The sequence below is a fragment of the Ciona intestinalis genome, chromosome 5 (assembly GCF_000224145.3).
Source record: "Ciona intestinalis chromosome 5, KH, whole genome shotgun sequence".
NCBI lineage: Eukaryota > Metazoa > Chordata > Ascidiacea > Phlebobranchia > Cionidae > Ciona > Ciona intestinalis.
Window position 1 is genome coordinate 584,484 of NC_020170.2, and position 24,654 is coordinate 609,137.

The 24,654-nt window shown below is 35.7% G+C and overlaps 2 protein-coding genes and 1 long non-coding RNA gene across 7 annotated transcripts; 1 reads left to right on the forward strand and 2 right to left on the reverse strand.

Annotated features, from left to right (window-relative positions):
* Nucleotides 1-703: 703 nt before the first annotated feature.
* On the forward strand, nt 704-16,943 carry LOC100184466. Of its 3 annotated transcripts, XM_026834492.1 has the most exons (11): nt 704-1,425; nt 2,174-2,324; nt 2,477-2,647; nt 3,479-3,625; nt 3,969-4,556; nt 10,784-10,904; nt 13,373-13,537; nt 14,188-14,325; nt 15,635-15,772; nt 16,052-16,145; nt 16,746-16,943. In XM_026834492.1, exons 1-11 carry the CDS (start codon nt 1,208-1,210, stop codon nt 16,780-16,782), a joined length of 1,968 nt encoding a protein of 655 aa, XP_026690293.1. In that variant the 5' UTR covers nt 704-1,207; the 3' UTR covers nt 16,783-16,943. The 3 variants fall into 3 exon arrangements, with proteins under 3 accessions (XP_026690293.1, XP_026690294.1, XP_026690295.1); XM_026834493.1 differs by lacking the exon at nt 15,635-15,772 and having other exon boundaries at nt 16,746-16,912; XM_026834494.1 differs by lacking the exons at nt 13,373-13,537; nt 14,188-14,325; nt 15,635-15,772 and having other exon boundaries at nt 16,746-16,912.
* On the reverse strand, nt 821-13,227 carry LOC108949529. Its single transcript, XR_001974754.2, has 3 exons — nt 12,222-13,227; nt 3,746-3,752; nt 821-830 (listed from the first exon to the last, which is right to left on the reverse strand). It is a non-coding gene; the product is annotated as an uncharacterized LOC108949529 (long non-coding RNA).
* LOC100178151 (allene oxide synthase-lipoxygenase protein-like) lies at nt 16,944-24,654 on the reverse strand. 3 transcript variants are annotated; one of them, XM_026834490.1, is made up of 15 exons: nt 23,577-23,781; nt 23,246-23,270; nt 23,078-23,163; nt 22,320-22,451; nt 21,344-21,601; nt 20,963-21,047; nt 20,634-20,790; nt 20,068-20,322; nt 19,678-19,870; nt 19,339-19,419; nt 18,621-18,739; nt 18,254-18,373; nt 18,047-18,181; nt 17,640-17,738; nt 16,944-17,393 (listed from the first exon to the last, which is right to left on the reverse strand). In XM_026834490.1, exons 1-15 carry the CDS (start codon nt 23,611-23,613, stop codon nt 17,214-17,216), a joined length of 1,962 nt encoding a protein of 653 aa, XP_026690291.1. In that variant the 5' UTR covers nt 23,614-23,781; the 3' UTR covers nt 16,944-17,213. The 3 variants fall into 3 exon arrangements, with proteins under 3 accessions (XP_026690291.1, XP_002120964.1, XP_026690290.1); XM_002120928.4 differs by lacking the exon at nt 23,577-23,781 and adding an exon at nt 24,490-24,654 and having other exon boundaries at nt 23,078-23,270; XM_026834489.1 differs by lacking the exon at nt 23,246-23,270 and having other exon boundaries at nt 23,078-23,212.

Below are 24,654 nucleotides of genomic sequence, written 5' to 3' on the forward strand. Positions count from 1 at the left end.
GTCTCCTTTAACGAGCTCCCTATGTTTCCGAGAGCCAAGTAAAAGCTTCCGCGCAGATTTCACAAAGACAACCGCATAAATATTTATCGGTACACGGTTATCTCATAAGAATTATTCAAAGTGTATCTTATTGAGTTCCACAGTATGTACGGTTTGGTAATACAATTTTGTATTGCACTTATTCACGTTGAATGCTAAATATGTTCCTATGATATCTTAGACTATATTCTTAGACTATGTTTTTTGGTTTTTACCAAATAGGACGAGAAAATAGAATTAATAGGCGTCCCATCGGCCCCACCCTACTATAATATTTAATATTCAACGCTTATTTGCGGCCTGTTTTTCGACCCGGTGTAGTGACACATCTTCGGGAGTCATCATTAGTCAATAAACAGGAAAATACATTGTATCGAAATGACGAAATATACGTTGCACTTATCGCAATATTACACATATGCCGTGGAATATTGACGCTTGCATCCTGTACTGTCTTATTGTTAAATAGAAAACAGACAATACTTAAGTTACAGACAGATATTTGCTAAACGCATATACGGCGACGTGCCGAGTTGCGTTGGATTGGTTGCAGCTCAGACTTCACACTCAAACCTATTGCCACTAATCCCAAATCAAGATTTGCCACGTTACATATACCAAGGGAAGCGTCCAGTTAGATAGACAGAGGTATCGTGTTGCAGAGACAGCAAAGATTGAATTAGGTTTACTACTTTACATGTGTTACAAGAAATGCCGCTTCATTCAACGAAATTATAAAGGCATAGCTGGTTTAGCTTTTAATATTTCGTCAGTGGCACATCGGACATTTGCTTGCATAGCTCTCACGCTGCATAAATGTTATGACTCGCTGGTAAATGATATATTGCACACACCTGTTCGTGCGTAGTGATGCGCATAAGCATTACCGGTCGCATCAATGCGTGTGAGGGCGTAAGACCGACAGCGGTTGTGCCTTTTTCAGATGCGTTTCCGTTTTGAGCTGCTGTAGTAGATCTCTGAGCAGGACTTAGATCACTAGACACCATATTTACTCAGATTTTGCAGAGAAACCAGACAAGGAAATTCATAGGAGCGTGTTTTTGTTTTATCAAGACTTGTAAATTTAACGAAAGACTTCTTCGTCGGAGTTTGAAAATATTCAGTTCATCAACCAGTATAAACGGAACAAGAGAATTATTACGTCAGAATGACATCCACTGTCGCTATCCCTCAATTCTTCGGCAACTACCCAGGTGTGATTCCAGGATCCGTCCCGGGGGGAATTCCCTGCCCCATACCAGGCACCATGCCGCCAGCAAACGTACCAATCCCAACAAGTGCAAATGGGGTGAGCTATCCTACAGTTCCAATACAAGTTCCCATTCAACTACCGGTTGTTCCTGTTGGTGGTGGATGCTATAATGAGTAAGTACATTTCATAACTACATTATAGCGCACAAATTATATATATTTGTATTTGTTGTAAATGATGTTTGTGTTAAAGCATTTAGAAGTCTGATGACGTCATTTAGTTTATCTAATGCAGAAGGATCGAATAACATTTCCGTAATAGAGTTAAGTTGCATATTCTATTGACACGTATCATATAATACTAGAATTGCATGCGCGATGCTTAGTTTAGTTTACGGTTCCCCAAGTGCTGCCAGCCATGTATTGGAACTACACGCATGCTCTAACATGGTGCAGGCTTTCATAGTTTTGCAGTCTGGCAGCACTGCTAGTTGGCTGCCTGATGGCCGAGGAAACAATACTAAGCAGGAAGCTGGCTTATCTAGCTTCCTCTTAGCTCTCCCACAGACATCACAGCTACCGTATGTTAACATTATACCGTCTAAAGGTGCATGTCGCACTTTTGTGATGACAATATGTACAACCATTGTCATGTGTGGTGGTGGTTCATAAACAAAACCACGTGACGCATGTGCATTCTGATAGAAATCATCGTACATTTTGTGACGTAAAAAACAATTTCAAATTTACGATATTGCGACCAGTCATTCTCGTTAGCTCACGTAATAATAATATTATTGTTCCTTCTAATTTGACATAATTGACACCGCGGTTCAGGTCACACCAGGGTCGAGCATACGTTTTCTAAATCTCTCTCGATTTACTCGCTTTGCTTTGATTAATCCATTCCTCATCTTTCTAGTGGCATGGAGGTTGTATGGCACGGTGAATTCAGCAGACTCTTCTGCAACTTCTACCCGCCACATGTGTGGTACCTCACCATTACAAACCAAGCGCCACAACAGAAATGGAAATTCCACCGAGACAGCGCTAAAGTTCGCTTCTGCTGCCAGGTATTTAAAAGATTCCATGTACGGAAAAGAGTTGCAGTTCTCACTTTTCTCCGAACGTAACCTCAGTGTTAAGCACAAACATGATTTAAATCCCTTAACTTTCTGTCTAATATTCGAACTCTCCATGGTAAACGTTGTATTGTGTTAACCAGGATTGTGGAAACGGTTGGACATCGATGAAGGGCCGAGTCACATTCTGGTTCTACCTCAACTATTTGACCAACGAAGGTTTTGTTCAGTTCAAGTTGTATGGACAGCAATGCAAGAAATGTAACAGCGGAAAATTTGAATACGTCATGTGGTACCCAGAGGAAGTATCCAAGGTAAAAAACATATTAATATAATGCTATCAGAACTAGAAGTCGCTTTTGTGGATGGGGTGAAATATAACCAACCGCTTTTATGGGAGTTTACAAGTTATGCGTCCCACAGACCTCTTTTTGTGACCTCGTTAATATTGTGGATGTGGTTATAACCGCTCACATTTACTATACATAGGCAAATGTGTTGCCAATACTGGTTTACATATAAGTAAAGGTAAATTTGTTCTTTACTTTTAAATGAGACGTATATGTCACGTCACTAACATTATGAATCTATTTCTGACAATCCATACATGCGGCACGGAAATTTATTTAAGTTTTTACAAAACACCAGCAAACGGTTGAAGCAAAATTTGCGGTCTGTTTCTCACAGGAAATTATTCTGTTTAAGCCATCAATCTATTCGTTAGACTTCGTTTGTCTCCCTATTGTTCCCATTGGGATTCCAAGGGACGGAATATAAATTATAATCATTGATACTCGTACTTCCCGTTTATTGTAAGGCTGCTGTTCCAAACTCATGGGCAGATTTCTATGCTAAAGTTCGCCGGACTTTGAATATATTTGTTGTATGATGAATGGTCTACAGCCCTGACCGGTTGTTGCTTTAAAGGATTGAGATAAAAATATCTCATTTAATCTTTTCAGTTTCTTTTATATATGATTCTACATCCATCATGTTTAAGCAAATTTGGGCATTGTCGATAAAACGCCCTTATTATGTGAATTTTAGGCTGGTGTCAATAGACTTCATATTTAACCAGCATTGTCAATTTTAATATAATAAAATTACTATTATTATTTAATAGACTGTACGTTTGAATTTGATAGGTGATGTGCAATGTTTACAACAAAGTTGGTCAAACATATTACGGGTTCCTGCAACCACCAATCCGTATTGACCGACGACCAGGTCGTCCAAGGAACCAACATAATGCTGAACTCTGTCAAGCTTGTAGAGATGGGGAATGTGATCAGGTATTGACTCTTGCCGTTTTGTTAAACCGTGTTTCATCACATCTGATTATTATAGTTCCTATTACACGTGTTGCGTGGTGATTGCGTAGTTGTATAGTAGGGTGGAGGAAGATGAGACACAATTTCACTCTATTTTCTCCTCACATTTGGTAGCAAACAAAGAACATTCAAAGAATTATAAAACCGCATCCTTACGACTACCATATAGACCTTTGTTAATTGTTTTAAACCACGATCGGGATTTTTAAATATTATGTGCTAAAGTGTGTCATCTTCCCCCACCCTACTATAACACAAGCGTATCTAAATATGCACGATTTCATGATTTATTATTTATATCCAGGCCCGACCAATCAAAACGATGTTCAATGGAATCATTCCAAGCCCACTACCTAACCCACCACCGAACGGCGCTCTTTCACCTTCTTTGACCCCACCTGAAGCATTGGGAAACCCCCCTGCCCCAACCATCTCCATTCACCAGTCAGTTCCAACATGTGACGTCAGCACAGTAGGAAGCAACAACACAGTGATGACGTCACCACCCGCACAAACCACTCCAATGCAACCAATCCTGACTTACTCCGTAGTCACGTGCCCACCCAAACCACTGTCCGCAACATCCAACCATTTCATTCCACAGAACGGAATTTCCCCACCTGTCAGCTACGTTTATCATCATCCAAGCCAGTTCCCAATGCTCAACGGCGGCCCCCCACCTCCCCCGGTGATGCTGCCACCACCTAGGCAACTGATGCAACCACTGATGAAACCAACCACCGATCCGAATACAACGAATGGAGTCGAAAGTGTCGCTGAGTCAACGCAGCAAGTCGTGCCTGTTGAAGAAGCTACTATAGTTGAGTTGGAGCAATGCTTCAAAGAAAATGTTCAAATCGAAGAGAAGACTGAAATAAAGAAGTCAGACCAGGTGAACGGATCAGATGCGCAAGCAACATGCGTGGCTTGAACATTGGCTTACTTGCATTTTATTCCATCATTGCTAATGCATGATTATCACTTGGTATGCCTTACATAAATTTTATTTCTTTTTTATATTTTCTACTCACACATGTGCTTTGGGCTGCGCACCATACACACCCACACCACTGCAAATCAGCAAGTTATTAAACCAAGCTTATGCGCAACACGCCATCATCTTCAAAGCAAGGTGCTAAAATAAAAATAAAAAAACGTTTACTTTTACCGCCAATGTTCGTACTTTTATTTTATAACGGATGACACCAACGTCCGCCCTTACAATTAATCCGAGTTGGTAACACGTCGTTTATTGCGAGCATAACATTACTACATACAGCGGGGTTTAAACGCTTCGCTATGCAACATACGTTATGGCCGGATGTAGCTGATTCGAGTGACTTCCTGCCAATAGCAAACCAGGCTTTCGCACGACGCCGTATGCTTTGTAGACTTTAATGCAAAACAAATAATACTCAAGTGAACCTTGATGAACCAGCTCATGTTAGATCGTCTTTTATTGGATTCAAATGCTTTGACAAAAGCAACAATTTCTCGATAATGAAAGCTAAATCTGGTTAACTGTTAACTTACGTAATATGCAAGACGCTTAACGACGTGTAAAGCATTTTCGGTGCCAATTTAAACGTTTCTATGATTTTCTCGTGGCAGAACAATAACAACGCTCACAAGTTGGCGTCACGGAGCAACAGGCCTTCGGCGTTTAAATGTCTGAACCAATCAAAATGGTTGAAACATGTGTCTTCATCCTTCTCGATTATTACCACCGCTATGCTTATTCACGTCGCTCTACGTAATGTAATGTGACGTAACACTAGATCAATGCCCTACATGTGCAATGCGTGAAAATACAAAACGCAACAGCGAAGCTAGTCCGTAATGGAAAAATCTAAAACCTGTCTTAACATAAGTTAAAAAAGAATCAACCAAGCAATTTACTGACGAGCTACGCTGTTCCGTGATCACTACTTTCCTTATTACCAATATTTAACGCTTGTATATATATATATATATGTGTTGCTTACATTTCTATAATATGCACATTTTTCGCGTTGCATTCCGAGGCCTTTACAAATAGCCCGCTATCTTGTTCCACGTGTCTCAGGCAAACACTAAACATGCTTATAGACATTTATTTTGTACAGACCGCTTGTATTATAGCACATAAAGCTAAAGTGCAATTATTGCTCCATTTATAGATTAAATTCAATTGTACGAAACAATTAATATTACAATATATTTTTGCAGTACGTTAAAGCACATTAACTTTTAACACTTTTTTTATCAAACTATTTACACATTATATAAAGTTAGTTTTGCACTGTATTGTAGCAGTAGCGATATAAAAACCATCCTTTGCGTCGTTTTAACCTCTGCAGCATTTTGCTATTTTTGGTCGAGCTGTTTTTTTTAAACTTTGCCAAAAATAATTAGATTTCAGATTTTCTCGGACCATCACTAAACAATCTGTTATTTTGCTACCGAGTGTTTTATTGTTGTTGTTTTTTTCATTCTGTGTTGTTACTGTTGTTATCTGTGGTGTGTTTTTGAGACGTTGTTACTTCGCCTTTGCCAGTTCTCCCAAGTTCCCCCATCCACGTATAACACGTGTGTCTCATGTATATAACACTTTGTACATACCCTGTATTTGTCTTGTTTGCTTTTTTATTTAAACACATCATTACCAAACTAAAATCACTCTCGTTGTTTAGTGATTCGGGCACCCAAAGTGTATCACATTTCACAGTTGTACAACTACTCAAATTGACCAAAACCTATCGGTACATTTGTTCTGCACACAGTATCACAAATAGCACATTTGTGCCGCATAAGCTTAACTGACTGCACGTTGTTTAGTACATAGTGGTGATTACTGTTAATACAACAAAAATTGTGTGAAAATTGCTCCTTTTTTATTTACCTGATTTTATATGTATTCACAACAATGCAGATAGGCGACAGTTCATATTTGCTTAACATAAAATTGACAATTTAAAGCCGGCAAATTAGGAGAGCTTAAAGGTTGGAAGATTCCATGATTGGGCGCGTGTTGTCCTACATTTAAAAATAAAAGTATATGACAGCTTTTTGGCGATAATACAAATTTGTATAGTAGGGTGGGAAAAGATGGGACACCTTTTCATTACATTTTCTGTACCCATTTGGTAGTAAACAAAGAACATCCAAAGACCGTTGGTAATTGTTTAAATCACATTTAAGATACTTGGGTACTATGTGCTTAACATGTCCTGTCTTCCCCCTTGGTACTCTTCCATCATACCTAATAAGTCACTTCATGGAAATATATTAAAAAGCATTTATTCCATCGATTCGCACACCTTTGTCAGCGCAGTGAAATAGAACGGTTAAAGCGGAACAAGAAGGTACAGTTCAAAATTCTTGTTTAAATTGATTTATAAAGAAATTTCTTATCATAAATACACGTAAAAAAGACGAATTAATTTGTAGGTGTTGAAAATCCTATTTAAACATTCTGTTTTATGAGAATACTGAGTTCGTGAGAATGCTGTCGAATAATACTGTAACACCATCGCCTACTTAATATGTATTGAGTAGGCCATGGTAACACTTTTCTTGTTTATCATTAAATAGAGACCCGTAAAAATATTTTTTAAAACGCTCCCGCGCACCATCATTTCCCGCCCTACTATATGAATGTTACGGCATCGGGTCACTGGTTAGTCTATACGATTTACAGAATTTTATTTGTAGCTTTTGACTTTTCACCTTTGATCCGTCGGCTTGGTTCGAATCATATAATATGACGCGAGCAAACCATACATAACAAAAATTGTATCCCAAATGAACCAAAGCAATAAAGAGAAGAAAATAACAAAATGGTGGTCGGTAAACACATTAATATGAAAATTCGTGTTAATATAAAAGTTTTTTAACTATAAGGTTACGTTTGTATATGTTTATATATCCAAGCGTAGGCGGGTAAAGCGTTGTTTAAATGCATAAACGCCGAGAAATTCAAACGATTTTTCAAAAATGTTAAGTCATTTGGTGTTAAATGAGGACATGAGTAGCGATCAGGTGTCTGTTACATTATTGAAAGATTTCTTCGAGGGTTGACATACTTTGTAACCTCATTGCGTAGAGCAGATTCAAGTACCAACGACAATCACTGTTTAACAACAAGCTTTATGTCTTTACAATACACAGCAGATTGAAACTGACTTGCGTCTGGTTACAACCAAAGGCAAGCAAGGTTATTTGCATTCCAGGATGAGATATTTGCGGAAACACTAGAAGCTACGAAAGAACTGGCGCTCTATATGGCCCGTTGCACGCCTTGAATTTTGTATGGTACTTAAGTGTAATATCTTCTTGCAAATGGTTAATATTAACTGACGTTTGCTTTCGGTTTGACCGCGAGTAGAGATGTCTAATATTTAACATATCTTTAGTATAAGAACAACCTGCTTGTAAATTAGTAGCCAATGAAACGATTTAGGAAGAAATATCAGATCAACCTTAATTTTGGTTTTATTACAATAACTGCGATAGGATATGTTACCAAATAATAAAATACTAATAAAAAATTATTTATGTTAAACATTTTTTTTTTAAGTTAAATAATGTCGTTTTTACGTTTGCTTTTAACTTTAGACGTTTTGTGTTTCAATTTGCTAGTGAAGAAAACTAATTAAATATTATTTTTTATTTATATGTAAGTAAGCTTTAGTTGTCGCATCCGCAATAAAAGTATACCTTTGGGTTATTGTTTGAGGAAAGCGTACGGGAAAGTGTTTGAGCTTGTTGTGTCGTAATAATCGAAATTCGATTTAAATCCTTTTTTTTCTGTATTGAACAGACATCATGTGTCATGTCTGTATGGGTTCACCGTGGTGGAATATACTTTAGTCTCCGACTAAGGGTAGTCGGCGCTCACTACTGGTTACTGTGTTTTTTAAAAAATTGGTTACCGCGTTTTTTAAAATTGGTTACCGCGTTTTTTTTTAATTTTTAGACGGTGTAACTTCATGTTTAGTCGGCCGACTAAATTTATATGAACCACTCTTAAAAAAGTTAGTCGTTCAAAATTTACCAGGAAAGTTTTAGTCGAGCGATTAGAAATGCAAAATCTAATCTGGTCGCCGACCAGCTTAGTCGCTATATAGACGAGAAGACAACCCCGGCTCTCATATTTGTAAGGTGTTTGCTAATCTTAGTCGTAACTTTGTAGGTTAATTTGACGTAAGTTTTATAATGGCAGTTAAACCTGCTTTAAGAACAGTTTTCTTTGGACTTGGCATGCTCATCTTCGTCGGCGTGTTTACCACATGTGTTTTACCATACTGGAAGATAAGCAGTTGGCAGGTGAAGTAAAATAATAATAATTTAAACAGTTGTAGAAAAAATCCTAAAGGTTACTTGTGTATTAAAAAGTATATAGTTCAAGTTTAAGGTGTTTCTTCAAACCATCTTGATCGATAAGGATAAGGTAATCCTTTAGTTGGTGACCAGTCGATTTTGGTTTCAAAATGTTCTGCCCTCAACCCCAATCTATATTTTCCTTGTAAAAAGTGGGGGTCCGTGTGGAGAACTAACTTTGTCTATGCGTGAAAAAGAACTGTGCCCACGTGTTTTCCAAGCTAGACATAATGAACTGAACAAAGTTCAGATTAATACACCAAAACCCAAAGTTACGCTGCTGTATTTAAAACAAAGTACGATCGTTACGTCATATAGTAGGGTGGGGGAAGACGGGACACCTTTAGCACATAATATTTAAATATCCTTATCGTGTTTCAAACAATTAACAACGGTATACGGTAGTCGTAAGGATACGGATCTATAATACTTTTAATGTTCTTCTTATACTACCAAATGCGACGAGAAAATAGAATAAAAAGTTGTCCCATTTTCCCCAATCCTACTATATAAAATAATATGTTAAATATGCAGGTTCATGCATCACGGATCTTTGATTTTCTTTAATTCGCCGTCATAAAAATGCTGCACGTTTTTGTATTTTATCAACAAAAAATGTGCAAAATGTAAGCTATACAGAAAGGTATATTACGTCACATACCGTTATTGACGTAATTCATATTGTTGTTGTGGCGTAATAAACCGTTATCTTTACGTACGTCTGGCAAATTACGGTGGCGAAGCATGTTTTCGCGTATTTTAAGTTATATAAGGACGCTCGCGTTTTTCGCCCAAAAAATATACAGTGGGTATTAGTAAGAAACATTTTCCGAGGGCTAAGCAACATTTTGAAACCAAAATTGACTCTGGTCACCAGCTAAAGAATTACTCAACGATGAAGGATTTTTTTTAATTAAAGTATAATGACATCAGCAAAATTGATGGCGCGCAGATTCGTTGATGTGTTTAATTGTTCTTTGAATTATTAACTTAGCGGTATAGCAGAATATATACATTTTGACGTCAAACGTGGTTTCGTTAATTCGGGAACAAACATAACAAGCTGCGCCTTATTATTCAGACAAACACCATTATCACAAAAATGCACAACTGATATTAATATTAACACATGGCCTATTGCCCTTCTGACCTGGAATAATATTAGGTATAGGTCATGTTTAACTATTGTACGCAAGCTCATAGATAGGAGGCTAATGCTATTGTACTCCAAGTCTGTGATTCTTCTTTAATAATGTTTTAATCGTTAGATAGACGTTTACCGTGCTGTTTTCTGATCAATTTAAAGTTCAAAACTAGCGCCCCCTAATTCCTTTATCTTTCTGTTTACACATTTTCGAGTTTGAAATGACCAGAAATTTGGTTCAACACGAAGTTGATAGATTAACACGAATATATACAGCAGTTTCCAACTACTTTATAAAAATTGGTATTTGACCACTGTCCACTGGTGTGTTACAATCTAGTCCGTAGCTATGGCACAGTTAGTTAGCGAGTCTGCTTCTAACCCGGAGGTTATAGGTTTAAGGCTCGTGGCTGCTACCATTGCGGGTATGTGTGTTCTTGGACAAGACACTTAACGGCAATTGCCCCAGCTTAAGGGTCACTAATGGCGGGTCCAAGCAGTATAAAACAAAACAACCGACTGTTCTTGACCCGCCACGCGAGGGTAAATAAGTTACATTTATAATTGAATATCAAATATATGAACGTTCGATAAATAAGCACTTTGTTCAATAGACATCAAGTGCCTTATACGGCAGAATGCCAACCTATGACGGTGTGTGGTGGCAATGCATGACTTTAAAAGCGGGTGGTTTTACTTGCAGTAACTATGGCAAACCAAGCATCTTTTTATCAGGTATGAATACTTCTTATATTTTGTTTGCCATGTGAGAATGCTTTTTAGGGCCGGAAAAATAAATTGTATTTTTTCGGGACAGTTGTATAATAATAGTAGTTAAGGTGGGCAGCAACTTGTTGCGTAGCAACCATCTTTAATAGTTTATATATACACTTATATGTCTAAAAATAAAATATAGTAAAGTGGGGTAGAACGGGACACCTTTAGCACACACCATCCGAATATCCATATCGTGTTTTAAACAATTAACAACGAAACACGGGGGTGTGAGAATAAGTTTTTTTAACTCTTTGAATGCTCTTTGTTTACTACCACAAGGGTCGAGAAAATAGAATAAAAAGGTGTTCCATCTTCCCCCACCCTACTATATACAGTTTTTTTTTCCAAGCTACTTTTTTGTCTAGTTTATGTTTAGCATACCAAAACTTGTATAACATAAGATTTTACATACTATATACTTAATACGGTGGTTTTCTCGCCCTGTTACATGTGGCGCAATCATTATCGGTTCACGAAGTAACCGCGCAACGCAAGTAAACCGTGTAACCATGCTGGCGTAGTAGCTACGTCACGTCGCAAATCGGGTAAGCTGGTCTTATACGAAAACTAATGATCATAGGTTTGAGCTCAGCGGTATCCAACTGTGAAAAACGTAAATAAAGAGTCAGATACGCTATGCTGAATTTACAGCACATTAATATTATTACGTATAATTAAGTTACCTATAGAGATGTAAAACCAACAGTGAGCGTGAAGAATGAACGTATAATAGTTTTTAAGAAACTAGAATAATGATATTAGTGAAGGATTGATTTGACGCCTATAATGTGTATTTCCGCCATGTCTGTCACACGATATTGGCTCACTTTAAACCTTACAAAAAAACGCATTTAAACAAAATTGTAATATTATTAATATCGTCAATATATTATACATGATAACCTATAGAAGACGAGTTGTTGGTAATGTAAAATAATGGCTTCGTTTGGTGGAATAAACTCTAAAAAGAATCACGGAAGTAAAGGATCCGCACTTTGCTTTCTTGTTATCATGTGGATGTTCTTTTATTTGCTCTTCTACGTCCTCATCTTTCCGGATTGGTGTCACAGCGCTTGGCAGTTAGAGGAAAACTTAATGGGAAGAGTAAAAAGATTTAATGGAATCTTCCTTCGATGTATAAGCCCTAAACAGGGGGCTTTCAAATGTGACAATTATGGAAAACCACTTCTGCAACAAGCCGGTAGGAGGTTTAATAATAATCTTTGAAAAAAAGTAATTTCTATTGTTAGTGATCTTATGTGAAACTAAGTATACTAAAGTATAGTAGGGTGGGAATGATGGGACACAGTTTCATTCTGTTTACTCGTCTCATTTGGTGGTAAACAAAAAACATTCAAAGCAATATAAAGCCGTATCCTTACGACTCCTATAAACCGTTGTTAAATGTTTAAAACACGATCAGGTTATTTGGATATTATGTGCTAAAAGTGTCCCATCTTACCCCACATCACTATATATATTGTAAAGCGTATATGTTATAAACAGATGATGCATAAAAGGTACCAACAATGTCGATCAAAGCCTATTAAAATGCGCGGTAAACTTAAAAATGTTGTTTATTATGTACATTTGAACAAAGATAGATTTAACAAATTACGGCAAAAATGATAATCAAAAACGGGGTAACGTCAGTCAATATTTAACGATCCGTTATTGAGATTCATCTGGGCAACGGTAGAAACATAACGTTGCTATGTCGGATTATCTTCTGTTAGTTTCATTTGTAACCTGCTGTAGTTGCTCTATGATCGAGATGAAAGCATAAGAGTTTAATGATATAGCCAGATGTTGCGAAAAGCAGTTGGCCGAAGAATGCAATCAAATTGTTATAAGGATCAAATAAAAATAATTGAGTTTTAGAGCAGTAATATTTTGCTACCATTTAAGTAAGGCGCTTTTAAATTTACCAAATCTGTGCTGATCTTAGGTTTAAAACTGAATCCAGGTTGTTTAAACTAAATCACTGCAGTAACGTTACAAAAAAAAGCTTTTTAGTTTGTTAGATTGTATATAATAACCTACTAAAACATGGGTTTGCTTCACCAATTTGGCGCTGGATGTTTTGGCTTGCACATTCCAATCCACATCACGTTAATCTTCGTCACTGTGTTCCCGGATTGGAAACATAGTGCGTGGCAAGCTTCAGATCCATTGCTGGGTCGGCTGGCAAACTTCGGCGGAATTTGGTGGCGATGTTTCGCACCCAAGTGGGGAATATTTCTGTGTGATAATTACGGCAAAGTTGCAATCTATTCCACGCGTAAGTCAAAAAATAATATTATATATAGCCGCAACAGGTAAACACGTCATTTCGAACTACGCGAAAACGCGAGAAAACCACCGTATAGTTAACAAACTCTAGCGTGTATTTCTGACGTATAAAAATGCATTGTGACGTAATATAGCTGACATCCAAGCGATGAGAGCATTGATGTGTATCGCCACCATCGCATCTTTTCTTGCCATGGTATGTTCACTGCTATCGCTTGACTGCACCACTGCGTTGGAAGCTAACACAAAACCAAAAAACATCATTACTATGGTGTCCGGCGTCTTCCATATAGTAGCTGGTTAGTTTAAGTTATGCATACATTTGACAAATCTGGTAGAATGCTTGAAAAGCAATAGAATATGTTCTTTCTTTAAATTGTACCAGGTTTGTCTTTGTATTTTTATATATGAAACGGAGTCACATAAACTGGTGCTGTGATTGCTCTCAAAAAGTGAACGTTTGTAAAACAAAATCGACCTTTATGTTTTTATAACTCGTGCAGCCACATTACAAGCACAGAGAGCGCTGATGGTGGTAGCTGTAATATCATCATTATTTGGCACAATAGTCGGTATGGCCAGTCTAAGATGTACCACAATGATTAAAAATGAAGAAAAAACGAAGTCCTACATTGGAGTTGCATCTGCTGTGTTTTTTCTCTTGTCCGGTTAGATGAGCACGAATGATGTGCGTGTATACAAAACTAATTCATGCATGTTAAATTTCTTGGATTCTCTTTAAACGAAACTACTTTTCAATTTTACTTTTAACAAAATTTGCAAAAGTGGCTTTGGCACCATGAAAGCTATAAATGCTATATTATATTTGTTTCTTTTAAAGAGAATTAAGATGACGTCGCACATTTCAAGTAACTCCGACGTTACTCACCGACTGGTAATTTCCCTAATCTCAATTTTGTTTGCATGTTGTTTTTGCATGTACACACAGGATTGATGTGTGGAGGTGCTGTGTCGTGGTACGCATGGAGAGTGACGTATGAGTTTTACAGTCCTTTCTACCAAGAGAGGGAGTTTGTTTATGAGTTTGGTTCCTGTCTTTATATTGGATGGGTGTCTTCCGCTATTGGTAAGTTGCGGTTTTTTTTTGTTTGTATGGTCTGTTCCGGTTAGTTTTTTGTCGTAAGCGAGTCGCATAGTTTTGTAGCAGTCATATCCTAGCTTGTTGACATGAAAACTTCTATACGAAAGACCAAATAGGGGTTTCCCCATTGACGAAACACCGTTCTGTGGTGATAAATTTTGTAATCCGGAAAATACGAACTATTTTTTTGTATAATGATATTAAATGAAATCGTATTGTAAGTTTGAGAGAAAGCATGTGTGCTAAGGGTAATTGTTACAACACTTTCACCGGATCAAGCGGATGCAACATTCTATAAAAACTGTCAAAAACAGCCGGCCTAGGGGCAGTGGCACAATATATTTTCTTATAATAGTGATTATAAGATATTGTAGCAATGGACGCCTTAGTTTTATACCAATTGCAGTTAACATTATTATTTGCAAGTTGGGGTTTCCTACCCAACCCAATGCTTATGATCAAGACACCTGGCGTTTTTGTCTTGGCTGTTTGAAAGCTATTTACGTCTCTTGTGTTAAACCAGGGAAATTTGACTGGTGTTCCACAGAGAAACATATACAGACAATTTTTTAAGGGAACAGCTTGATGAACTAGTGTTGAAAATAACTTGCATAAGCTGTGTAACAAAGTTAAAAATCATTGATTGAAGTGTCTTGCTTAGAATATGAAACTATGTTCCACCAAATTATTAAAGGAAAGCAATAATATTTAAAGCTTTATCACTAAATTTGTGAAAAGTTCCATATTAACATTTTCATTTGATGTTTTATAGTAAAGAAAGTTTAGATTGTTGTTGTTTGCCACATGGTATACAATAAGCAAGGTGACAAAGTACAAGTTATGAATAAAAAATATGGTCACTGTTAATAATTGAATTTCAGTTATAAATTAGCTTGCTTGCTCTTCTTTGTTAATGTTTGCTAAATGTTAAAAGTTCAATTCTTTGTGTTATATTACCACCATTAATCATTTACCAACCAACACCAATCAATTGTTTGTTCCTACTTTACTGTTTATCACTTTGACTGTTTTATGCATGAATCACACTTGTTACACAAAACAATTTATTTGTATTAAACATTTGTGCTTATCGGATATAAACTCATAAACAACATAATTTACCAACATTTATGTTAATACTTTTAAATTAAGACACATACTGTTGGTCAGCTAAATCTCGTTAAAATACCCAAATAGGCAAATTCAATATATAGATTACAAAGTGTGTATCAAACCAGTTTGACACAAAAACTGCCCCTATGTTAAAATACAACACAAACATCATATATTACAGGAACCTGTACCTTAATTAGCACAATATGGTTTGCTGTGGGCGTACAACAGCAGTTTCATGACCCTATGTATAAAAATTCGAATTTTAAATATGAGTTTGGCTCGTGCCTTTATATTGGATGGATTTGTGGAGCAATTAGTAAGTCGGCGCGAAGAATTACAGTTGTCAAGTTGTTTTATTTGCTTAAAACCAAACTGCAAAATTTACTTTATATTATTGTATTTAATAAACTATTTTTGCAGTGATGTCAGTAACATCTAAACAACATATATATCACTGTTTTATTGTTTAGTCACGAAACCACAAAATAGATTTATTTAAATTATAAAATAGAGTAACTTTGATATAAATTTCTTTGTTATAATTATTAATATACTGTTGATGTTTTATTTAATAACATAATAAATTTACAAACAGCTCTACTAGCTGGTCTTGTATTAATATGTGGAGCATGCAAGAAAAATAAAGATGAAGATGAACATTCTTCATATCCATATACTTATCAACCAAGGTATGAAATATATGTCACGTATACTAACATTGCTATCATGTGGCATAATAGTAAGCGCACAAGTCTCTAACCCAGAGAGGTTCAAGGCTCGATGCTGCTACCATTGTGGGCATTTGTGTCCTTGGGCAAGACACCTAACGGAAATTTCTTTACTTCAGTGGTCATTTATAGGTTTTCTAAATTGTCAGTGATTCAGACGAAGTTATATTTGTTGTAACTCGTAAGTGGGCATGGGGTGTATAAAAAACAAAACATCTGTGTTATAACGACTAGTGTTGTCACGTCACGTGACAGTTACATGCATTCATTCAAATACTAATAAAAGGGATTTGAAGTGTACTCAATTATTGAACATATAAAAAAATTGAATATATATGACTTGTTTAATCCTTGTACATTGTTACATTTTATTGACTGCATGTTACGGAATGTGTACTAAAAGGTGTTTTCTTGTGTAACCTAATTTGTAAGTAAGCTGTGTAAACATAACATGTGCATGTCTATATTGAAAACAGCTTGTGAGCAGGAGGTGTATAAAATATATTGTACTGCTCAAGTATGTTATGTACCTTCTGTCTAAACCTCACTTTTATTTTTCAGCAAAGTAACAAAAGAGACAAAGACAGAATATGTTTAAAGATCTTATTAACTCCACACAAAAAATAACTTTCTTATCTTGAACCAATGCCATTTCACATTTGGAACATGTTAAACTGATTTGAACATACTGTAAATAACCTGCTTTACTAAACGATTCTCTTTATCAAGAAAAATTTATATAATAAAACATGTACAAAGTAAATTTTTGGTTTTGTTTATGATCACATTTGAAATGTGGTTACCTCTTGCAGCTTGTGCACACATTATGTTGTCCTGCTCGCTCTCTAACACCACTTGTGGCAATATTTAAATTTTGTGTTCGACATATGCACATTCCTATATTTTTTTTTATATATTAGGTCTCTGTGTATTAATGTTAATAAGAGTACAAGATTATTAGGACCATACATAACTTTTACAAGCTTATACGCAAACAAGCGCATTTATATACATTTTTATCCATGCACATTAAATTGCAATACTTATTGGTATTTTATCAGGCAAAAGGTAGGTGTAAGGGTATTTCAATTTCTTGTTTCGTTCTTCAAATTTTGATTGAAGTTTAACGAGTTCCTTTTTGAAAGCAACTTGCATTTCAATAACTTTTGGATCAGTGAATAATCTATCCGGCACATCGCCAAGAAATATCTACAAACGCAAATATTCTTTTATTTCCTTATTCTCTGTTAGTGCAGTTGTTCTAATGGTTTTAACACAATTCAAGAAATATGTATGAAGTTACTTATATATCCTTGCATAGTGGGGCAATGTAAGAAACACAAGGTGACTGCCATATTTTATACACCTTGTACCTACTAGAGCAAGCGTCTCTGATAAAAAATGAACTTAAAACCAAGTGCCATTCTACTGATGCTGATACTGTATAATACTCACTTCATCTTTTGCATACTCTGATAGAGCAAATGAGAAACTTATTAAAATGCTTGAAACCACAACTCCTGGAAGAGAATCCATCACTCTTTTCTCATCTGCCTGCAACAAACAGGTTTCATTTTCACAAAAGTAAACTGGAACGTAGCAACCATGATGGGTTAAACTAAAATAAGGTGTTTTATTTGTAGGGGGGTATTTTGTTTGTAATACATTAGTGATGTAAAGACCTAGGTTTCAATTAGTGACCATTGAGCTAAAGCAATTAATGTTAGATATCTTTGCCCATAGAAATACATGACACACTGGAATGGAAACTCTGACCATTGTGAAAGAGGTATTATAAAGGAAATATAGAATATCATAGCCAATATAAGGTTGTTGATTTGGTGCACACAATAACAACTCACTTCTCCTCTTTTATGAGGTGGTAGTATCATGCTTCCTGGTGCATTTGGAATAAAACAATAAGTCTCCATTTGTCCAAAGTTAACAGCAGCATGTTGGGCAGTGCTTGCAAATATAATGATGGTGGTCATGTCAATCTGAAACAATTACAAACCACTTGTTAGTAATTGTTAGCGTTAATTAAATATCCCCCACCAAATAAAGCTTACCAGTTCATCTCTGGTGTTGAGTTTGTCAGGGACTCCTCTTAAGTCATTGTCTTGCCAACCAAAGCCTTCATGTGCAGTGTCGAACATAAAGCTTTGAAGTTCATAATCATCCACTATGTCCTATTAATGTAAGTCCCTATTAATGTAAGGCAGCCCAATGTAAGTCCCGTTTCATACCTAAATCTTATGCTCACTGTGGAGTTATGCAGTATACTTAAACATCTCATTCTTGTGTTTTTAAAAACCAGACATAAGAAGTGTTCATAACCTCATGATGAGTATTATATAGATGTATTCCCATACACCACAAACACTCATACACCGTATGCCTAATATCGAGTCAGAGCCTTCTTTTTCAACCAATCACCTTGTCACATGTATAATGATAATTAACTACATTTGCAACATATTGTTTGATTGCATTCCAAACATCTAATGCATCATCTCTGTAATGAAAGTTAGGAAGAAGATTTGGATCGTCCAAACCTGCAAAATAAATTAAAGTATAAGTGGCTACTGGCTAGATGTTAACTAAGTAAAGAATAGTTGATTATTAGAATAAGGTTTTAAAATTCATCTGCATTGTTAAGTTTCCGGCGCCATGGCATAGTGATTAGAGCACCTGCCTGTAACCCAGAGGTAATGGGTTCAAGGCTCGACGCTGCTAACATTGTGGGCGTATGTGTCCTTGAGCAAGACACTAAACGGAATATGCTCCAACCCAATGGTCACTAATGGGTTGTCTAAATTATCAGCCATACATAAAAAAATGAAAAAATCCGCCCAAAAAATAATCACCTACAAAGTAACATACAAGGTAACTCGTAAGCTGGCACGAGGTGTTAAACCCGTATGATAACGACTGTCGTTTTTCGACCACGCGAGGATAAAGTAAGTTACATTTATTTATTCCAGTTTCCAAATCAATTTATTCATACAATGGTTTACCAATTGTTTTTTCCACTATTTTAAGTTTTCTACATACGTTTAGCAGACTTGAGATGTGTATGAAATAAGACTCCAATGTTATTGGGACTCTTATTGCCCTGCTATGCACACAACAAGACAATGAAATATAATCCAACCTTTATATTTGAGGCACTTTGGGATATCGATTTGTTGTAACTTGAATGTTTTGTATCTTTTCCTCACTGAAGATGCAGCATCTACAATGCTGTGTTTTAGTTCAGCAACCACACATATATATATATATATATTATAAATGGTTCAGGCTAAATAAATGAGATTCAAAATATATAATTTGGTTGAGATAACAAACATTTAAACTGGCAAATAAACTGGTTTTCAAGCTTTAAACTTTTGCACAACTACTGGAAGGTTGTTCTGATTTATTAAAAGTATTTACACAGCTTTTAGAGCATGTTAGGCTAAGTTTCTGCTGAAAATCCCCAAATTTTACTCACTCAGGTGACTGGCCTTGTTCGCTAGTGATCCGGTTGGAACTAGTAGGAGACGTCCATCAGTGTTAATAGCTGGTGCTGTGCGTAGGTGTTGTCGGAGCAGTTTATACATGGGGTGGTTTCGTGGAAGGTTGCGAAACATAGCAATGCAAAAAGTTTCAGACACAGCATGTGTTTGTAGGTAATGGTATATCCACTATGAACAGTATATAGGGTAATGGTAAGTCGGTGAAAAAAACCTAGTTATGCTGCATAGTGTACAATATGGCAAGGTAGCCCTTTCCAACAGTAAAATTGTTCTTAATAAAGAGCTAGGCAGGTTTAACATAACCATCAGTTACAATTGAAAGTAGCAATAACTTAGTTTTATCTGAATCCCTGCCTATTACTTACCTCATGAGTGCTTCTAACAGAAGCTCTAAAATATATCTTTGCAAGAAGCCAGTCATGTTCATTTCCTTTAGGTGTGTGTATTGTCTCTTCTTCATTCGGACAAAGTTGGATTGCTATGGGAAGAAAATCTCCATTGGGATTGACGTAAAATAACGCCACACAGTCAGCACAAATAAACTTTTTGTCCGACCCTGGAATGTCATTTCTTTCAATATCCAACGTGTCAGAATAGTCAGCAATATAAATTTTTCCAGCCTGAAAAATCGTTCACTATTTAAATTTTAGCAACAAATTGATAAAGCGTGTTAATGGCCTTATTATTATAAACAATGTTCATTTGCTGTATATTACTAATATATCTTTTAGCCTTCATAATTCATTGTTTTTATAAAAATATAATGTTTATAAATAAAAGTATCAACAAATTTCATAAAAAGTATCACTCAAAACAGCTTAAACACAATATGACTATTGCTTTTTAGTTTACCTGGCTGACTAAGTTTCTGTGCATTATTTAGTACAAAAGTAAAAGAGAATTAAGAATTGCATCATTTTAGTGTTGTTACCTTTAATTCACTTTCCAATGTTTTATCATCAGCTAACAAACCAGATACATGTTCATTTGTTACACCACAATATTCAGGAATTTTGCAGCATCTTTCAAATGCAAGTGGAGAAACTCCTGTTAGAACTTGACGTCCAAATTCTTTATCCGTTTTCCATCTGAACATAAATGTCTCGATTAAAACCGTTGCTTTTCGCTAATCTATTCAAAAATAGGATATTTACAAAATTTAAATACTGAGTTGAATATAATATATATTTTTAGCCCTACATTGTTTTATCCATAACCTAATATAACACCTATCCATGCTTACAAAACAGAAATACTTACTCATCAATGAACATTGGATCATTAAAGCCAGTTTTGCTGTAAAGTTTCTTATAATCATTCAAATATTTCAGTTTGCAGAACAAGTCTGAAGGAAATATTATAGTTATAATTAAATTTTTATTTGAAATTTGATTGAGCAAGATATGCTGCTGTTGGTAAAATGGCAAGATTAATACAGATACGAATTTGCAGTATTATTATTTTTGTGTTATCAATCTTAACCCTATCACAAGGCAAGGCATATCAGGACACCTTAGATTTAAGCCTCTGTTTGCCAGTTCAACATCTCCATGCTAGTTTAAAAAGGCAAATGTTTCATGGATTATGCTTGTATAAACTAATGCTATGAGCTTTCCAAAGTACATTTATTAGTGAATTTACTTTTGAACAAATTCGTTCCCATGTGCAGAGCTATAGTGAGACCCGATCCTGCAGCTAGTTCAAGTTGTCCTTGTGTTCTCTTGAGGATGCTTGGTAGCTCAAAGTAGTTGGAAGCTTTCATGTAACGGTTCACTCCCCAACTCAGCTCCTTGTCAGACTTGGGGTGAGGCTGCCATTCAAACTTTTTTAAATTTTTCTCAATTTCTTCTGCACGAAGTTTTCGGCATTGAGCATTGGTGACATTTTGAGGCAGAGTTGCTGAGGATGAAAAGACTTTAATTAAAAACATGACGAAAACAGAAACTATAATTTAATTTGTTCAAAGCTCAGATTTTATACTTACAGAGTAAACTCTCTACATACAAGTTTATTTTGCTAAATAGGCATAACACAAACACAACAAAATCAGATGGTAGAGATGCTCAAGTGAACTAAAGTTACCACCAAAGTTTTAGAAAACCAAGCAGATTGTAAGGAAAACACTCAGTTTCAAACTCAATTTTCAACACGAACAGCCAACTCTTTTGAGAAAACTTATCACGGAAACATAATGAACAATTTGTTTTAAAAAAGGTTGAAAATTCCTTTTGTTATTGCAAGAAAACGTGTTGACTTAGAGCAGGGTTGTATGTATCTATTTCAAATGGGTAAATTAAAGTATTAAACCAAAGTAAAATTCTTTATTTTATAAAAATGTTTTATAAGATCGCCAATAAAAAGCATTAATTATGAGAAATCCAAAAAAAAGAGTTTTTTTAGTGAATTAGAAATTAAGCAGAAACAAGTTAAGTGTTTTTTGAACATTAGGAATCCCATGCATTACCACACAGCCAATTTTTTACAATAGTTCCGAGCATTTTTTTTTAATGGGACCCTTTTAATCAAATATGGGACCCAATGACGCTTTCTCTTTTTACATTAAATTCAACAATATTCCACAACCTCCCTTATGTTACACAATCCTAAGCAATCATACCATCTCCCCGTGTAACAGATACTTCATCTCCTTCTATCCAATCAAACACCGGGAACTCGAAACGTTGTCCAATGTATTCAACTATGACATCATCACACAACCAGCTGTCACTTTGTAACAAGCCTGTCAGTTCTAAAATGGTTAAACGTAAAGTTTAGAGTGGTTGCCACTTGCCATACCGGTGGCATGAGAAAGTAGTCCAGGATAATTAGTAAAAAGTGTAGGTTTAGGCCACAACAGACATGGAAATATACTTGCTGTATATATAAAAATGTCTTTATCCTCACGTGGCTGGAAAACGACAGTCGTTATAACACGCCTGTTTATACACCTCGTGCCATCTTAGGTAACCAAGTATGTTACTTTGTGGGTGATTACTGTTTTTGTCTTTTTATTTTTTTTATGAGTGGCTGATAACTTGGACAACTCATAACTGCCCACTGGGTTGGAGCAATTGCCGTTAACGGTTTTGCCCAAAGAAACATGCGCCCACAATGGTAGCAACGACAAGCGTTGAACCTATTACCTCCTTAGTACAGGCACGCGCACTAACCAAGCAACTGCGCTACGTGGTCGGACGACTAAGGAATCCCCCGTTACGTTACAGATTAGTCTAATGGGAAGTGTTAGAGGTTATGGGTTATGGGGGGTTAGTTAGGGTTTAATGGTTATATGAGTTGGTGATTATATAAGTTAGTAGTTAGGGGTTAGCAGATAACTTAGGAAGAAGATTCATCACCAGCCAGAATAATACATACTTAATTGTACAATCAGAGGTTCATCAACTTGTTCACCATCATGTTCCACAATATATTGTTCCGCTGTATCCCTCTCAAAATCGTTCCTGAAAAAATGATCCAACTTTGTCCATTTGGTGGCGTTGCCGGTCACTCCTGTAATTTTTACACACACGGTTGCGTTCGTACCTGATCCCAAGTATCTGGCGTTCGTCTGCGTTAAAATCGTGTACAAAATCACACTGAGTGGTTTCGTATGAATAAACAAAATATATACTCAGGTACTTTGTATTTTACACTCATATACATTATATAGTAGGGTGGGGGAAATTGGGACATAGGGCAAGTTATGAAAATTAGGTTTTAAAGTTTAAACGAATACAACATATACAAATATAGTAGAGTGGGGGAAGAAGAGATTCTTAAGCACATATTGCTCAATATTTCCAAACTCAAAATATGGGCGGGTTTCGGGTGATGCCACGAACTAGTATTATTATAACTTATAAACTTGTTTTACCTCGCATGACAGTCGTTATAACATGGGAGCTGTGCATTTACTTTAAATATATATTTTTCATACAAGTTATCCTAGTACCATATAGGTATAACACATTTGAATAACCCCTGAGATATATATTATTCAAATAAAAACAAACCCTTTAAAGTTTGCCAATGAAAACCTACACAACTTTAAAGTTGGGATTTTTTTGTATTATAATAGTATTCTGAGCCTTGTAGTTAACGTACCTAAATTAACAGTCTGTGCTAGTTACTTTGACATGTAAACTCATTATGTCTCTCTCTATATATATATAATTTTAAAAGAATATTTTTTGCTTTTAAGACATATTGACAATTTTTTATCCAGCATAAGCATCTTATTATTATTATTATGCTTTTTCTGCCGTTAAAAACATGTTCTGTTCATTCAACAACGATTTTAAATACTAACAGTAGCAACCGCCTTTTTGCACACTTTGTTGGACCGTGAAAATACTGTCGAATATATATTAGGGAAAGATGGGACACTCTAGCACATAAAAAACAAATATCTTGGTCGTGTTTTAAACAATAAATATGCGGTTTATGGGAGTCGTAAGGAAACGGTTTTATAAGTTTTTATTTTTTTTAAATATTACTTAATTGGACAAGAAAATATAATGAAAAGGTGTCCCATCTTCTTCCACCCTACTTTATCTAACATTTGTTTTGTATATTATTAAATAAGTGCCCGTAAAAGGATATTTAAAAATAGGCCTATATCTTTTCTTGAATTCCGTCTTACCTCACCCTAATAAATATATTATTATACTAAACAGTCATTCGTTTATTTAAAGTTGAATACCGAGTAAAAATGTTAACATTACAATAGAATGTACTCTACTTTTTTATATTTAACGTTTTAAACGATCTTTTATTATTAGTCTTACCGTGATCAGCAGTTTGTAAGTCTCCATTATAGACCAACTTTTAATGAAGTTTTCTGCGTTTAATATTTAAATATATATTTTTAAAAATTGGTATGGAGATAATATGCCACACCTAGCCTGTACTGACGCATTTAAAAAAAACTGTATGCTCTGCTGATGTCGTAA